Consider the following 18,587-nt stretch of genomic DNA (forward strand, 5'->3'; position numbering starts at 1 on the left):
TGCTCAATAGCGCTCAGCTGCAACACGTTACTCATTGACTCTGCTCCCATTTACGGCCTCAAAACACACCGTTCCTGTATCCTCATCTTATCTGCATCAGCTCATCCAATAAACACACACACACAGCCTCACACACACACTCACACACACAGCCTCACACACACACAGCCTCACACACACAGTGAATAAATAGCACACAGTGAATAGATAGAGAACATCGTATAAGAGAAAGATGAAGGTTTGACAAGGAAGGTTTGTAGTTAGTGGCTACATGTACAGATTCATGTCTGTGTTTTTACATGCCCATTGAACTGCATCCGTGTGTGTGCGTGTGTGATAGATGTTTGCTTGTGTCAGAGGAATAGCAGCAGGCTGTAAATTATATTTATAGAAAAGCTAGATAAAAGAGATGGAAGATGAGCAGGTAATAAGGGACTGGAAAGAGTGCAGGTATGGGAGGTGTTCTGACAGTGGAATGGGTAACACTGCTAGCTAAAGTGTGTGTGCGTGTGTGTGTGTGCGTGAGTGTGCGCGTGTGTTCGGCGTGCGTGGTCTTCTGACAGTGGAATGGGTACACAATGCTAGAACTGCTAGCCGAGTGTCGCGAGGACTTCCACCCCCATCACCAATCACCTCAGTGTTGCCATGGAAATTATATCTATGCACCGTACTCTGGTGCATACCTACAGTTTAGGGTAAAGCCTAATTTAATTTAATAAGCTGTATTTACAGCTTAACATGGTTACCGCTACTGTTGAATCTTCTGCCATTTCTAACTGCCATTTAGCTCCAAGATTTTGGTGAAAGCCGTTCATATTCAATACATTAAGGATTAAGTGAAACCCAATCACTTTACACCTCCTTTAAGTACAGATTAGGTGTCCATTAAGTGTCCACACACACACACACACACACACACACACACACACACACACACACACACACACACACACACACACACACACACACACACACACACACACACACACACACACACACACACACACACACACACACTAGAACAACATGTATTAGTGAAATGTTTAGCTGAGGAAGACGGCTAATGTTGATCTGATTGTTAGCCAGTTTCTAATCCAGTTTGTAATCCTCTAGACTAGAGGGTGGAGATTAGGGATAAAGGAGGAGTGTTTTACATGACTAGACAGAGATCTAGATAGATCTCTCTAAACCAGACTGGCCACCACTTTAAAGGAGGTTTGTCTGTTTGACGTTAACATCAGATGCCATGCGGCCATGTTGGTTCCACATCCAACACTGTCAGCGGTTTCTGTGGTTTGAACTCTGACCCCTGCGCTGAGCCCAGTCTCTGGGGAGGACTTCCTGAGATGAACAGCTCACAGAGATGTCTCCAGAAATGCAGAAAACCCAGAAGACCCAGGCAATGCCTGCGAGGAGCGGTTAAACATGTAAGCCAGCTAGTAATTTTCCTGCTACGGCAGCCTATCGAAACGACTGGGACACCACCGGCTCTGAACTCGGGGCCAAAATGGCGGATGTTAGAGTCAGGGCACACGGGTCACAAGAGGAAACAAGTCACCAACATTTTCCAGGGATGTTGATAAATAGATTTGCTCCGTCTGACCTGGGATCTATACCACGAAGCGAGTTCAACATACCCAGGGTATTTTTTCTTTAGCTGGCTTCAGTAAGCCTAGCAACCACGATGACGCAAGATCGCCATGACGACCGTGGTTCCATCTGGTTAAATGCACCCAGGTTTTTCCCAAACCAGCTAGTGAAAAACCCAGAGTTGATCCTGGGTTTTCAGTGTCAGAAAAAGGGAACCACCATTGTGGACAGTGAAACCCATGCTTCAACCTGACATGACCTTCGCTAACCCCACATCCTGCTTTGCAGTCCAGTGCTCTGGACTGGAGTACACGCATTCAGACATTCAGTGGTAATGTTGGGATTACCTCCAGAATTAGCCTATCTGCTCCAGCGGAGGATGATGGACTTGCAGTGGAAAATGATGCTGTGCACTTCTTTAACCATGTACCCTAAAACAGCCAACGCTGACTCAAGAGCATGCTGGGAACCCATTCATTCTCTCTGGCCAAGAAGGTACCCCATTCCCGGCGTTGCGTGAGATGAGAACGCCTGGGAACTAGGTTACCTCCTGCTACGGTCACTCCCCCACCCTCTCCACCACTGAAGCCCCTTTAGATGGCGAAAACATCTCTACTTGCCTCGTAGTCACAAACTATCTCCCTCATCCCCGCTTTCGAAAATGACGACTTAATGGTTGTGTCACACAGCAGCAGTGCAAAGTGTTTCTATTTGAAAAATAAAGAAAGGCTTTACAGTCCGTGACAGCCAAGAGACTCCTAATTGACCAAGTCGTTAATATTTTACACACATGTGGTGAGAGTTTACCCGTAGGTCTGGTGGCTCTTTTTGCGAGTCAGGATGTGAACGTGTTTGGTGACATCAGCTTTCAAAATAAAATAACAATCCCTCAGGGACAAACACACACACACACACACACACACACACACACACACACACACACACACACACACACACACACACACACACACACACACACACACACACACACACACACACACACACACACACACACACACACACACACGATGAAGGAGCCAATCCGAGGGCTCAGCAGCGGCCGGAGGGGATGGACAATGTGGCCATTGAAGCAGAAGGCCAGGCTTGTCCTGCAGTAACCCGCCCACAGGTATGTTGTGAATCGCTGCAAATAGAACATTATACAGTCTGCTGCCACCCATGTAATGGCAGTGTTGTATGAAAGCTCCTTTTCTTCAGGTTCCGTCAGACAAACTCACACCGGTGCGATGCCACATGTAACCATAACAAGCACGGCTATTTTAGGGGCCGTGTAAGTTAAAGAAACACGTAGAAATGTAACAAGCGGACACACCCCAGGCGTGCAAAGCAAAATGACTCGCAGGGGAAGAGGGCTCCCGTTCGTGCTAGATCCCCATTAAAAAAAAGACACGGGACCAAATGTCCGAGAAGGTGTGGCCGGCGAAGGCTGAGGCCCGCAGACACGCCACCCAAGCACCAAACCTCGCCAAATAGAAAGGCTCTGCTTGAAGGAGAGGGGAGCAGTCATGACAGCACCACTGTGAACTATACCTGGGTTCTGTCTGTGTGTATATCAGGGTCTATCATTCTTTAAAGGCAGGCGGAGATGTATTAAATGTCTTTAAAATAAAACAGGTCTCTCAATCTTGTAGGGCTTTCCCTGCGTATTCTCACAAACAAACACAACAGCTGTTCTGTGTAGCCACGTACAAATATAATTAAATAAATAGAAAAATATGAGAGGCAAGCGGGGGCGGTGGGGGGGGATACCCGCGGGGGGGAGGCCCCCAGAGTGTGTGTTCCATCCATGCCCTTGTAGTCACATTGTAGCATATTTTAGCTCTCTCGCGTATTGCACTGGTTGTCCCATAGAAGACCCACGTTTGAGCCATGGCATGTGCTAGTAGTCACATGGTAGTAGCACTCAAGCAGGTTTTAGCTCTCTCACCATGTAGCATCGGCACACTGGTAGTCATATGCGAGTTGCACTCTAGCACGTTTAAGCCCACGTGTCGGTAGCATCAGCGCACTGGTAGTCACAACCTCACACATTTTAGCCCTCAGACGAGTGGGTGCACATGGTTAAGAAGTACTAGTGCTATCTAGGGTCGAAATGGTTTATTATGTAAGCATATAATAACCACTGCTATGTAATATTACATGCTTTGTGATGTATTCATCCACAAAGAACTTTTTTTTAACTGTGTGGCATTTGAAAACATAGGCTTAGCACCTGGTCATCACGCAGAAGTATCTAGATGAAGTCACCCATGTGTTGATGGTTGCCATCGCGTGCGTGTGTATTATGCAACGGGAGTGTTCCCTCCATCTGTGCCTCTCTTTAACCCCTGCCTCCTTCAACAATTCCCCCCCCTCTCCAAAAATGCTCCTCTATTCCATCTGCCATAAAACAAATCCAAAAAAAACCTTGGGTGAATGTTTTAAAATCAAACATCTGATCTTCCACTCATCGTTTCATCTCTTTTTAAGTGGTCTGAATACTGGATACCTCTATGAAGATCAGGGCCAAGTTCACCTGGCAGTAAATTAGCCGGGCATGGGGCCCATGCATGTAGCTCCAGGCTACGTTGCTAGGCCACTACGAGCTGCTGTTCTATTTGTAGGGAGCTAGTAAATTAGAGGTTTGATCGCTCCAGCTAATGGCTCGGAGAGCGTGGAACAGGAGAGAAGGAGTGTGGGAGGTTTTGAATTGGACTCTGCAAGGCACCGTGCTCAGAGCTGATGAGCTAGGTATTACAGGGATACTTGTTCAGAGTCCAAAGAGAGAGCAGTATGGAGAACAGAGCCTTACAGGCGCCGAAAGCCAAGAAGCTGGTGTTCTAATTGTCACAGGCATTAATACATCACACATTGAGCTGTTGAAAATAACATGTTTAAAAATTCTGCTCTTTCTGCAGGTCAGGTTGTGATTGTGTTGGGTGACATCATCTATAAAATAAAGTCCCTGAGGGAACAAAGACCACACACACACACACACACACACACACACACACACACACACACACACACACACACACACACACACACACACACACACACACACACACACACACACACACACACACACACACACACACACACACACACACACACACTTGAACTAGCCTGCCAATATAATTAGAACAGACTATCAGTAAAGCATTTTATAGGTTTTAGGGAAAAAGATCTCTTGAGGGTAGGATGTAACAAAGGTATTATTAAGTGTAGGTGAACCCATTTCAGCCCTAACAGGAACACTGAGATATAGAAAAAGGCTTTATGTGCCAAGAGTTGGAAGAAGGTGGGATGGTTTATCCCCCTCGGTTGCAACCCATTTGAGATACTTTTTAACACCGGCATTGTGTATGAGCTTTGTAAGGGAAGCTTAACCCTCTCTCGTAGGTGGATATCCAAATCAACTGCTGCTCAGACGGAGCCACACACACACACACACACACACACACACACACACACACACACACACACACACACACACACACACACACACACACACACACACACACACACACACACACACACACACACACACACACCTCGCCACCGGTGTCCCTTCATCCTGACGTTAAACAGGCCCTTTGACCTCACGAAAAGGCCCTCACCAAGGCCAAATGTAAACGTTCACAAACTGGCAGTGGAGACTGTCAAAAATATAGGATTTTACCCCTGGTTCTCCTACACACCTTAGTATACTGTGATCCATTTCCCTTTAAAAAGACATTCAGCACTTGAGTCAGGTAGGACACAATTTAGTTACTTGTAACATTTGCAGCACTTTCACAGATTCAACACAAGGAACACATCCACCGCAAACCAACCAAACGACCCAGCGGGAAAAGCGTCCCCGTGGGGGACGGCCTTACCGTGGGGGGCGCCGTCATGGTGGGAGGCGGGCGGCCAGATCTGCCCCGTCTTGCGCACGCTGACGATGGTGGCCTCCGACATCACCACGTGGCCCCCCTGGGGCCGGTGGTGCTGCCGCTTCTGGGACTGCGGCGTGGGCGGGCTGCTGCTGTCGTACGAGTGCTGGGAGTTCTGGGAGTTCTGCGACGGCGAGCGGCTCTTCTCCCGGTAGGGCCGGCGGAAGGCGGTGGTGCCGGCCGTGCTGGCGGAGGTGGCGGTGGGGCTGGGCGAGACGTGGCTGGACTGGCCCGAGGAGAAGTCCTCCTCGCTGGACGTCAGGTTCTCGTTGGAGCTGCAGTCCGGCGTGTAGCCGCCGCCGCCGCCGCCGCCGCCGCCGCCGCCCCCGCCGACGCCGCCCGCGTCCTCAAAGCTCCCCGGGGAGTAGGAGCGGCGAGGCCAGGTGAGGAGGTGGTCGTCCCCTCCCCCTCCGTGCTCCCTCATCATCACCCCGCCTCCCCCTACGGCTACACCCCCAGCCCCGCCTCCCCCCCCCCCGCCCTCGCCCATCATCACCCCGCCCACGTACACGCTGGAGTACACCTGGAAGTCCGACGGTTGCCACGGCGGCGGCGGCGGCTTCCCGCCGTTGGCGCGGGCCGGGTGCCGCGGGTTGGGCTCCCCGTCTTCGTACTCGGCGTCGTAGCCGCAGGTGCTCTCCGTGGACCGCCCTCGGTACACGGGCCGGGTCCGGAGCTCCCCCGCCGCCGTGGCCAGGTTGCCGGGCAACGAGTGCAGGGACCTCTTGCGCTCCATCTGCATGGCCTGTGTGCCCAGGGTGCTGATCTGGTCCGACACCTCGCGGTCGTTGACCCGCACCAGGCCCCGGTCGTGGTGGAACTCCATGTTGGTGTAGAACGGCGGCGGCGGCTGCGGCGGCTGCTGCTGCTGCTGCATCGGTTTGTCCGTCGCCTTGGCAACGTCCCCGGCCGAGTGCGAGTTGGCCCGCTTGATCCTCTCGAAGTTGGACCGCAGGGCGGCCACGCCGAGGCCCATGCCCAGCTTGTCCTTGGGGTCGACGGGGAGGTCCTTGTCCGGAGTCAGACCGGGCCTCCGCGGGGACACCGAGGCTCCGCCCCCTCTCTGCTGCTTGGAGGGCGAGAGGCCGTCCAGGCTGTCGCAGGACTCTGCCTGCTGGGGGACCTCAAACGCAGACTGGAGCTCCAGGCCGTCTCCGTGGGAGGCCGACTTCCTCGCCGGAGGGGGTCTGGGCTTGGACCTCCCGCATTCTGCCACAGGCTGGAAGCGGCTTCTTTCCCCGGTGCCACCGACCACGCCGACTCCCCCGGTTTCCTGCATGTGTGGCTGCTGGGACGGGCAGTCGGCACCCTGTGTGGCATTGGGGTCGCCCCCCTCGTTGATCGGAGTCTTCCGGAAGCCCCATCGTTGACGGTCGTAGCTCTTCCTCTCCTTGGCCAGGAGAGTCTGCAGGTAGATCATGCGAAAACGCTCCTTGTTCACCTCTTGTTCCAGCCGTCTAATAGTGGCTTTGCATTTCTCCAGCTCCTGTTCGATGCCCCCCACAGACCGCAACTCCATTTTAGGGGGCTCAGACTCTGGGAACTGAGCTTTCCACGCTTCAATGAATCCCACCGGTTCCACCATTGTCCACACGGGGATGATGTCAGCGGTAGGCTGCACGGTCGGTCGCTTACAGTCCTGCTTTCGACACGGGGAAATCGGTATCGAAACGGAAGAAAAAAAAATCCCACAACCCAACAATAATTACAATACAGCAAATCCGATCCAAACTGCACAATCTAACTGTTTACACTTATCCGCGGTTTCGCAGTGGCAATAATAAATCTGAGCAGAAGTGAGCGGCTGCCTGTGTATAATATCATCGGGGGATGTGTATAACACGGGAAAATGTGAATTGGCTTCCCGTTGGTCGTGCATTATTCCAAGAAAAAAAAGAGTCCCTTAGCGATCTGTAGAGAGAAAAATCTCAGACGCAACACAATGACAGCATCTGTCTTCGCTCAGACCTGGATTTTGACTGTAGCGTGGTGTGGGGAGAAGTAAAACCAAAAGGCTCCTTATTTATTTACTCTTCATCAACACTTCACACCACATAGCCGATGCGGCCGTTCGCCATTTACTTGCCCACGGTTCATTCATAACACAGTATTTCTGAAACCCTTTGTACCTACCAGCAACGTCCAAGGCGAATGTTGGAGAAAGGGGCAATAAGCGACAAGAAAATCACTTTTCGCAGAAAAATCAAGATTATCCAGTCTGCCTCGCGTTCAAATATCCTGGAAGAATTGGTCTTTCTTCCGCCGTCTTATCCCATTTCAGTGGCCCATCCTGATATATGTGGTTTTACAGACATTTCCTTGGCTGTGATGGTGCTGTGTGTGTCCCCATCTCAGTGTAGCAGCAGAGAGCTGCAAGAAATGGGAGGGACCAGACTAAATATGATTGACAGTCTTGCTGGTTAAAGAGACAGGGCAAAATGTGTTTGGTTATTACCTGAAGTTCTTTTTTTTTCTATTGTTTTCACAACAAAACAAATCGAAATGAAGGGTTCAGTTTACTGCTTATATTTTTTGAAAGAATCTTTATTCTCGACTGTGTTTTGTAGGCTACCGATAATTATAAATGAACTACGTTACCTTGGGTTACGTTCACAGATGTTCCAAACACATATAGGCTGCATGACTTCTAAATAATTACACCATTATTAATGATTTAAGATTAGATGGGTATTACGCCTTTTACAGAAGTATAGGATTAAGCTCCAAATGTCTCAAGATCAAAATACTAAAATACCATTCAACTAGTGCTTGTCGACGAGCCACATCCTCAGGTTATTAAGTGCAGGTAGTGCTTGGTGGAATCTGACTCAACAATGACTCCTAGTGGTTGAGTTGCGACAGTGCAATGATCTTGACAAATGGGTCTTTTATCACATTTACGGGGGACAGTTATAATGGAACGCTTACATTTCTTTAAAATCGATTACCGCTCTGTAATGCAAACGACGTACTCGAAAACAATCATTGTAGGCCCTTTTTATTAATCTTACATGACTTATAGGTGAAAGGACAAACGGAACACGGCAGTGAGACATAAAGGTTTTTATTTACCTGGAACAATTGCAGTAATGCATGGACAATCATTGTTAGGCGCAGATAATGATCGTTTTACATATACGGTTGATATTTTTCTTTGACAAGGTCGTGAGGAGGTACCCTTCTCTCCAATAGGTTTTACTGCGCTTTGAGTTGTATGGTGGAAAACTATGCAGACAAGAGTACACTCAACAATCGACCCACAGTATTGTATTGCAAGACACCGATGAAGGAGTGTCAATGATCTCAAATGCTAAAGGTTAAGTCGATCAGTGATCACCATCCATCCGTCATTCTTTGTTCAACCAAGTCAAGTCGTTCATTTCTCCATGATAAATATTTTGTGCAAAGTCCTCAACGCATTGTTATAAAAAAAACAGTGGTTACCTATAACGATGTATCTTCCTCTGTAAAACCAATCACGTACCTTTTTATTGCATTGTACAAGATAATCTATAAATATAAATCGCAAGCATACTTACAGCTAAAAGCGCGTGCACAACAGTGTATAGTAGGCCTACAAGAATATAAAACTAACCACACAAAAAAAAACAGTGTCCTTTAAGTCGAGAATTTGGAAAGGTTTTAGTCGTTCTTCATGCAAGGATGAACGTCAGGGTTCTTGCGTACTGCCCCGTAGGCTGTACGCGATACTCTTGTCATCAAAACAGCATTTAACCGGATAAATGGAAAACATGCGTGGGGTAAATATGTGGGAACAGGTAACACAGGGAAACACGTTGCAGCACTTCATTCTGAAAGCCAACGGTGAAAAACAATCATACCACATGTTCCTTCATCTGCTGATTATGACAGTGTTGACATGTATGCCGTTTACCATATTGGACGTTTGCATCTTCGGTGCATGGAATGGACTTCTTTATGAGAACGAACCTATGGAATGACACACAATTAGTCAAACTAGATCAACTTCCATTGATACAATTTGGTTAAACCAAAAAAACAAACATCAGTCTGGATACTCATTGTGATTTTAAGCAGGTGTAAAAAAAAAAAGTTAAAAAAAGTGAATAGAGTGAAGCGTGATGGAGATGGGACTAAGCTAAAGAGGCTTCTGACCGACTAGTTATCAGGTGGCTGCTTACACCGTGTTGCTGTGTCGGTAAAGGGGACCCTTTGGCAAAATTGGGGCCTTTAAACCGCAATTCAATTTTACCTAAAAGTACCATGTACCATACAGCATCATTCAGTGGTTTATAGTATGGGTCAAAAAAGTGGAGGACTTCAGCTGGTGTAACGTTAGGCGTCTGGTGTTTGGTACATCGTGTAATGTCATATGTATACGGTGTTTGCTTATAAAGGGAATATACTCACTGAAGTGACAGGGGCCCACTAGTGGAAGGCATTGAAGAAGAAATCACAGTTGTGAGTAGTAAACCAAACACACAATGCAAAGAAACCCAGGCATCCACCAAACCATGCTGTTCCCGAGGGTATTTGACTTATGTACAGAAGTATACGTTTTGCACTCGGAGGTTGTGAGTGGATGGAATGAGGCAACGCAAGGGTACATGATACTAAAAGGGTTAGGACAGTACAGATCTCTATATATTAAACCCCTGGAAAGGGTGAAAATACACTAGATCTGTTTATTTTGAATTACAAATAGCCCCTGCCAGTCCTGTTTGTGTCAAGTAAAGGTGAATCATTCATCAGTCTGTGCATGATCCGTTTCCAGTATTGTATGGACATACAAAAACCCTAATAATCTTAGACCCCTATAGAATTAATAAATGAAGACAGAAAACACTTTGATTCAAAGGGTTCATGAGTGTATTTTTCATAGAAGATGGAGGAAAATACATTTGGGATCTCACTTGCAATCCAAGTTTTATATTTAGAGTACTTTATATATTTCTTTTTTTTGCAGTTTTGAACACAGTCTCCTTTGAATCAAACCCCTTGCCGTCAAGAAATGGCAAAATTAGTATTATTAAACCATATCCAGGCCAGTCTCTTAACACAAATAAAGTTAATGGTAGTTGAAAAATAACAATAACAAATACTTTTTTTTTTCTTTTTAAAAGGCTTGAGGCTAGGATGATTTTGTTTTCTGCACAAGCCAATAGGAGCACACCTCATATCGTATACTGTCATTTGAACGAACTGTTAAATATCGACTGTGGAATGCCACGTATTAGGCATCTATAAAGGAGCAAAATTTGTCGTACTGAGGTAGCTGTGCTCTGCCTATTGCAGAAAAACTGGCTTTTCAAATTATACTTCTTTAAACACTTAACATCCACGGAAGTAGCTTTTACATTATCAAGGGAGGGGTGGAGGGGCATGTCAATTTAAAATAATAAATGAAGAAACCACATACAGTTCATGCTTGGTCACAGAACATGCAGCTTTCCTTTGTTTAGTTTAGTTTTTTTAGAGGATAACTAATGTCTCCATTTGTTTTCCCGCATTCAACCACTCACTCCCCAAACCTTTCCCATCCTTCTCGCCGCACGATCTTTGTCCGTTGGCTCTGAAAGACTTCTAAAGTTATACTGAAGACACAATGGTTAACATTAGAAAATAAATCAAGGCGCTCTTAATAAGCCACGCTTGGTAGAAACCAAAGCAATACAAAAACAGAACAAAAACCGTTGCATAAAATAGTGTGAAATCTCTGTACAGGTCGATGTACTGCTGAGGAATATCTAGTTTTGTATGAAAAGGGTGACTTAACATAACACAGGAGTTTGCAATTGATACTGTAGTGAAATGAGATGAAAAATATTCCCAAATCATTTAAAATACACATTTAAAAAAAGGCAATATTGACAATAACAAACACAAAACCTGATACATTGTTTTCTCGTTTGAACCAGCGTATACGTCCACAGCTATGGGAGTGATGTTCATTGGTGAACCCACTATAGAGCCTCATCTATCCAAATAAAATAAAAATAATTAACAAATAACTTCTCATTGCCACGATTTTAGATAATAGGTTACGTCGTTTTTGTGTGTGTTAAACTTGGTCCTTTTCGTGAACACTCAGCAAACATTCACAAGCATACGCTCTAGCTCTACACAAACACACTCTACTCCTACACAAAACACACACATACTAGCTATGCACACATAGGTAGGCAGAGACTGGGGTAGGGGTGGGGTGGGGCGGTGGTGGTGAGGAAGGGAGGAGGGGGGGGGGCAGGTGTGTCGGAAGAAAACTCAGTGCTGGGGTGCTCGAGTCAGTCAAGACCAGAACATGTCGGCCATGTTAGTGTCAGAGCTGTAGATCCATAGCACCAGTGGGATGGAGAGGGCCACGAAGGGCCAGGAGATGCCCTCCATGCATGCAGCAAAGCGGCAGCCCTTGGGCTTCTCCTGCTCTTTACCGGCCTCCAGGTAGTTCCTGGCCGAGAACTTGAGCAGCTCGTCCAACAGGATGACGGGCAGGGAGATCTTCAGCACCATCAGCCACTGGGTCAGGTTGAGGGGGGTGATCTGGAAGATCATCTGCGAAGGGGCGGAAAGGTGTTTCACACGTCAAACGTGCACGGGGGGGTCGTCAACATACTACCGCGTTCCCAGTTATTCCCATTTTTAAGCGCTGGTGTTTCGCAAGTCAATACGGCCCCGTACTAGGGATGTTGCTCACAACTCATTTGCTTAGCATTGCCATAACGAAACGTTGCTTGCGGTATAAAGCTTGCTTAGTCAAGAGTCTTGTGTCACAAAACTGTCAGTATGACGTCAAAGTCGTAAAGTTAGGTTTGCAGAGTTTAAAGCTAGGCCCCATCTCTTTGAGGAAGAGTACCCCAACGACCACATCGAGTCCGCTGGATGGAAGCTGGACATACCGGTAGTGGTTCCACGTGGAGGATGAGGAAGTGCAGGGACATGGAGAGGCAGATGGCTCCCAGCAGCCACACGTTCTCCCAGGGAGGCATGCGCATCAGGGACTGGTTCTCAGAGACGCTGGAAGCAGAACACAACCGCCACTCAAATAACAAGGTACAAGTGGTTCTCTCTTAAACTGCCTTTTAAAAACGATTTAAAAGGTGGTTCAATGGCAGACACAGCACTGGTCAAGGAGTTTGTTGCTTTGTCGGGTATTTTTTTTGCTGACCTGTTGAGAGCGTTGCACATCTCGATGGTGACCAACACCGACAGGGCCATCGTCATGGGATACGGAGACTCAAACACCTCACAGCTCACGCCCTCGAACTCGGGGTTGTCGGCGCCGCACTGCAGGAAGTGGCTCTGTGGGGAGGCGGGGTTTAGAGTCGCAGAGTACACACAAGACTATGCAATAGAAAATAATATTAATTATCTTTATTGTCGTTGCACATAGTACAGCAAGGAAAAATTATATCTTCCAGACGGTTCGATTCACAAAGAATATTTTAAATATACATGAACGCCAAAAAAAACGTATGCATGTAAAAATGTATGCCCAAGAGTATAGGCATAGTGGTGGACGGTAAGACAGCTTTCTGAGTGCGAGCGGCTGGTCATGGCCGGTACGTACCAACTGGTAGAAGGTAATCCGGGGCCCGTCCTCGGCAGCGACGAACCACCAGGCAGCGGCTCCGACTGTGCCAGCGCCGACGTAACCTGGAGGGGCAGAGTCGGTTAGATATCATACCACAGGTGCATCGCACGGTGAGACCTTTAGAACAGGGTCTGATGAGCAGGAGGCCACCCCGAGCAGTGCTCAGGTGAACACGCAGCATCACTCCATTTAATTGACCCGTAAAATCGTTTATAGTCACGATTAAAGTCTACGATTTTGCCCACCAAGATTCCCACCAACAAATCCCTTAGGTTTGCCCTTTGTGCTTTTACATAATTATCAGTTGATATATCATAGTTGAACTTTTTTCAAACATAAAAATGAAAATAATCTCACTCGCACTTTAAAACCCATCCGTACCAAACTATTAATGAATCAGATACATCCCACTGCGGACATCACTGGTCAACAAAGGCACACAGAACAACGAAAGCAACAAAAGCACAGCACTATTGATCCAACTGAGGTGGCTACTAGTTGGATTTTAATGGCATTGCAGCAAATACTTCTTATACCCTTAGGTTTGAGTTTCACAGAGAGCACACAAACAGACAAACGGTGCAACCATAACCCCTTTGACAATGACCACCAACTCCCCACTCACATCCGATGGCGAGGTATCTGAAGAACAGCCACCCGGAGATGAGGGGCTCGCGGGCATTGCGCGGGGGCTTGCTCATGATGTCCAGGTCCGGGGGGTTGAAGCCCAGGGCGGTGGCGGGCAGGCCGTCCGTCACCAGGTTGACCCAGAGCAGCTGCACCGGGATGAGAGCCTCGGGGAAGCCAAGGGCCGCGGTCAGGAAGATGCTGTGGAGGCATGGCACACGCACCGTTACACACACACACACGTTGTGTAAAAACCCGGATCACACTCCAGACTACACCTAAAATATCAGAAGACAGACATCTTCAGTTGTATTCCAGCGTAACCGTAAATGTTTACCAGCAATTTACTATGCTGGTAAAATGCTGGTTGCATGGATCCAAAGTGACTTCAATGACGTAACGGAGCCGGTTGATTTCAGTTCATCTTGATCAAGGAAGCCTACAGTTATGCTTGGGACAATGGGGATTGGACCCAGGACGTTTGGGCTGGGGGTCGGACACCATGACCAACAGACTATTCTATGCCCCGCTGTTCAGGTGGAATCAAATCAAGGTGGAGCAGCGAAAGTGGGTGAGAGGACTGACCAGACCACCTCGCCCACGTTGGAGGAGATGAGGTATCTGATGAACTGCTTCATGTTGTTGTAGATGGCGCGCCCCTCCTCCACGGCCGCCACGATGGTGGAGAAGTTGTCGTCGGCCAGCACCATCTCCGAGGCCGACTTGGCCACGGCTGTGCCGGAGCCCATGGCGATGCCGATCTCCGCCTTCTTGAGCGCAGGCGCGTCGTTCACGCCGTCGCCCGTCTGGAGAGAGAAGAGCATTCGAGTGAGCAGAGCTTTAATGTACACTAGGGTTCTACAGTGTATATTAAGATCATCAGTTTAAGAATGAGTATGATAGATGGATGATAAAAATGTGTCTCCCTCATATCTAAAAGTGGTTCCCAACAATAGTGTCGTGACCGCATTTGGGCTCCCCTGATATTCATATAGGATAGCAGGAGATGGCTGGCAGAGGCTATAGATTTTTTTATACATTAAAAATAAAAAAATAAAAAATCTCATAGACGTCCTCTATATAAGAACTGACTGCATAAGCCGCGAGCAAACCTGTACTAATCACCTAGAGTGTAGTAGAGTGAGGAGATCACATCACAAGGACATTGATATTACCGGTAGATGTTGATTGGGTAAAGACTATTTAAGTTGAAGCACATGCACAAAAAAGGTTAAATTTGGGATCACAAACATTTTTCAGAACTAGAAATGGGGTCACGGGCCAAAAAAGCATAGGAACAGCTGATCCATAAAATCGAATGCCATCTTTTCAAAAGTTCACAGTATCCGAACCACATCCACCGTGTACTTCCACCAACGCGTCTCAGTGCCTACCATGGCGGTGATCTCATCGTAGGACTGCAGGATCTCGATGATCTTGGACTTGTGGGAGGGCTCCACCCGGGCGAAGCAGCGAGCCTTCACCACCGCCTCGCGCTGCTGCGCGGGCGTGAGGTCGTCGAACTCGCGGCCGGTGTAGGCCATGCTGGAGACGTCGTCGTCCTCGCTGAAGATGCCCACGCGTCTGCAGATGGCCACGGCGGTCCCTGTGGAGGCCCAGGTATGGTTAGGAAAAACTGAGGGGGGGTTTGGGACGGGTCGGACGGCAGGACTGTACGCACCCTTGTTGTCTCCGGTGATCATGATGACTCTGATGCCCGCCAGGCTACACAGTTTAATGGAAGCAGCCACCTCTGCTCTAGGGGGGTCCAGCATGCCCACACAGCCCACAAACGTCAGGTCGGTCTGGGGGAAGAGAGAGCATGTATAGGCATGAGGGGTGGGCCAAGCAACACTTTATTGGCCTGGTCCAAGTTGGTGGGTGAGATTTTTTCCGAGAGAATGAATGGACTAGTGTACCACATGCTTGGGAGTAAAAATGTAAACTTCTATTTCAATAGATTTGTTTGTGTGTGAAAACTTGCTGAGCTACAGTGTCCCACCGCGTCTCAGCTAGATGGACCTAGGTAGCAGCTGCCACTAACGCACTCCAATCAAAAAAATATAGCATAGCGTAGGGAATACTCTGTTTGCTCCAACGTTGGAACAGACGATCGATTATACTTTGGGTAGAATCGGTTCGTCGTGGAAAGGTTGGGACTATGATTTTTCAGAATTTGGGATCAGAGACGCTTTTCAGAATTTTTGTGATTATAAATCAGCCCAAATCAAATGCTGGTCCACTCTTTATCCAAGCTTTTGATCACTGGCCTTCAACAATGCATTCGTCTGTTACCGGGAATTACACAATCCGCCCTTATCAGAGTTTGCAATTACAGACCCCCAAAAAACCCAAGGAAGTCAGAAGCGGTTGACATAAACAAGCGCGTTCTCCCACCTCGTAGTCGACGAAGCGGTTGCAGTCCTCCAGCGCCATGGCCTCCTTCCTGCCCGGGTTGTCGCGGGTGGCCAGCGCCAGGCAGCGCAGCGTGTCCCGCCCGGTGCCGTACTCCCGGATCACAGACAGCACCTTCTCCTTGATGGCGGCGGTCAGGGGAACCTTGCTGCTGCCAACGCGGATGTGGGTGCACCGGTCGATCACGCCCTCTGGAGCTCCCTAGAGATGGACAGCAGGAAGGGGTCGGATCAGAAACACAAAAGGGGAAGAGAGTCAGATGTGCGCCTTTAATATTTTAACAACTTCAGAGAGAGACCGACATCAATGGACTTTAATGATGAACAGATCATTTTTAATCGATATAACAGCTAAAGACTTCTTTCCGACTCTTTTGAGGAATGTTCAGATAAACGGCCGTACCAAGCCGATTTGTACAGCACTTATACCAAACAGAGCAGTGCAGTATTGTTGATTTAGGCGATACATTCTCACACAAATCATAATTAAGCTTGAATCGATATAAACCAAAATGTGAAGATGGAGCGACACATTTCTAGATAATGGATATGGTTACTCTAATGATTCATGATTGACTGCTCATATCTTACCTTGATAAACATCTTGCCGATGGAGGCCCTGGCTTTGTTCGGGGTGCAGTACACAGACATGGACTTCCTGTCTCTGGAGAACTCTAGGGTGAACTCTTTCTTCATCAGCTGCTTGAACACCTGGAGAGTCATTACAAGAGCAGTTAGAAATGGGCTTTTATAGAGCTACCAAAGAACTCTTTGGAATCGACCATCTTATTTAGTTTAATAAGTAGAATTTAAAGCAAGCTTAAGCTTATACAGAGCTACAGGTGTTGGTTCTATACACAGAGCTACAGGTGTTGGTTCTATACACAGAGTTACAGGTGTTGGTTCTATACACAGAGTTACAGGTGTTGGTTCTATACACAGAGTTACAGGTGTTTGCTCTATTTACAGAGTTACCTGTGTTGGCTCTGTATAAAGAGGTACAGGTGTTGGTTCTATATAGATTTACGGGTGTTGGTTCTATATAGAGTTACAGGTGTTTGCTCTACTTACTGAGTTACAGGCATTGGCTCTCTCAATCTTTGTCAGGCCCTTGAGCTCCGTGTCAAACACGTTCATCTTCTCCACCAAGCAGGTGAGGGCTGTCTCCGTGGCCTCTCCCACCTTCTCAAACACTCCCTTGGCCTGGAGACAAACACAACATACAACATCACATCATGTCCCCCTTGGCTCGAGCACCAAAACATCATTTTATGTACCGTATTTTCCGGACTATAAGTCGCGGTTTTTTTGTAGTTTGGCTTGCCCTGCGACTTATATTTCGAAGCGACTTATATGCCAAAATTGTGCGTACATAATCTTCGGCCGCAAGATGGCACCGTCATTCATTAGGCCTACAACTGAACGCTGCAAGCCTACTGCACCACCGAATAAATTATATTCTCGTCGTCATCGTCCTCAATGTTCTCCGGTTCAACCAAAGCTACCCCAGCCTTAGCTGCAATGTTGTGCAACATAGCTGTCACACATATCACAGCGCATGACTTGGCCAGCGAAAACTGGAGCCCTCCGCTGGACTTGTGAAGGCATCTAAAGCTAAACTTCCACCTCCCGATCGTGCGCTCAGGTTTAGGACCGCGGCGCATACGCGTCCGGTGGAATCCCGGTGTCACTGAATTCGGTATACTCTCAGAACTACGAGTGGGACCGACACACCTATATTGCTATTGCAATTGTATTCAGTCTCTCCAGACTAAATGTTCTTGTTTAAATGTTTAAAAATAAATGCGACTTATACACCGATGCGACGTATATATGTTTTTTTCCTCGTCATGGAGCATTTTTTGACTGATGCGACTAATACTCGGGAGCGACGTATAGTCCGGAAAATACGGTAATTGGCTGAGCAAAAATGTAATAAAAAGGGTTTTAATCCTTTATTAATATTCAGCGAGGAGGAACTGACCTCGTTGAAGTCCAGCGATGAGTCGTTGCACAGTGCGCAGATAGAAGCCAGCTCCACCAGAGCGTCGTACTGGGAACACTGGACTTGTTTACCATCATGGAACCTAGACAGCCAGCACATGTTAGAAAGCCGGTCCACTTCTTACAGTAAAAACACATTCTGGGATGTACAAGAAGTATAGATTGTAGTTGGATACTTACACTTGTCCTTCGGGGGCGTATGTGGAGCCGGTCACAGTGAACTCTTTGAGAGAGCAACCATCCCCCTCTACTTTGTCCATGATGAACATCTAGTGAGATTGAGAGAGAGCGTTTTGTTGTGTCAGGACATTTAGTTAGGTAATCCCATACTATGAGGAGGCTGATTGGGCCCAGGTAGGTTGTGTCCCCAGCATTCAGATGGAAAGGTTGAGACACGGCAGGTTGATGCAGTCTACAGCCACAAGGTAGCAGCAGAGCATT

General features: G+C 47.6%; 2 protein-coding genes across 3 annotated transcripts in view; both read right to left on the bottom strand.

The window, feature by feature from the left end:
• bcr (BCR activator of RhoGEF and GTPase) overlaps positions 1–7,913 on the bottom strand; it is a 54,029-nt gene extending 46,116 nt beyond the window's left edge. Inside the window, exons 1-2 of the mRNA XM_056589338.1 lie at positions 7,662–7,913; positions 5,472–7,167 (exon numbers count right to left, since the gene is read on the bottom strand). Of these exons, the coding sequence (XP_056445313.1) occupies positions 5,472–7,113 (1,642 nt within the window). The 5' untranslated portion in view covers positions 7,114–7,167; positions 7,662–7,913. The remainder of the gene's footprint in view (positions 1–5,471; positions 7,168–7,661) is intronic.
• A 436-nt stretch (positions 7,914–8,349) lies between these two features.
• The window catches only part of atp2a2b (ATPase sarcoplasmic/endoplasmic reticulum Ca2+ transporting 2b), a 29,038-nt gene continuing 18,800 nt past the window's right edge, over positions 8,350–18,587 (bottom strand). Inside the window, exons 11-24 of one of the 2 annotated variants that reach the window (XM_056589341.1) lie at positions 18,327–18,415; positions 18,127–18,229; positions 17,214–17,345; positions 16,734–16,853; positions 16,126–16,344; positions 15,410–15,533; positions 15,123–15,334; positions 14,314–14,534; positions 13,727–13,929; positions 13,078–13,163; positions 12,676–12,809; positions 12,407–12,524; positions 11,942–12,062; positions 8,357–9,479 (exon numbers count right to left, since the gene is read on the bottom strand). In XM_056589341.1, coding sequence (XP_056445316.1) covers positions 9,466–9,479; positions 11,942–12,062; positions 12,407–12,524; positions 12,676–12,809; positions 13,078–13,163; positions 13,727–13,929; positions 14,314–14,534; positions 15,123–15,334; positions 15,410–15,533; positions 16,126–16,344; positions 16,734–16,853; positions 17,214–17,345; positions 18,127–18,229; positions 18,327–18,415 — 1,896 coding nt within the window. In that variant the 3' untranslated portion in view covers positions 8,357–9,465. Of the gene's footprint in view, positions 12,063–12,406; positions 12,525–12,675; positions 12,810–13,077; positions 13,164–13,726; positions 13,930–14,313; positions 14,535–15,122; positions 15,335–15,409; positions 15,534–16,125; positions 16,345–16,733; positions 16,854–17,213; positions 17,346–18,126; positions 18,230–18,326; positions 18,416–18,587 lie in introns of both variants that reach the window. The other variant, XM_056589340.1, reaches the window with a different exon arrangement.

This window comes from Gadus chalcogrammus, chromosome 4, assembly GCF_026213295.1.
Source record: "Gadus chalcogrammus isolate NIFS_2021 chromosome 4, NIFS_Gcha_1.0, whole genome shotgun sequence".
Lineage (NCBI taxonomy): Eukaryota > Metazoa > Chordata > Actinopteri > Gadiformes > Gadidae > Gadus > Gadus chalcogrammus.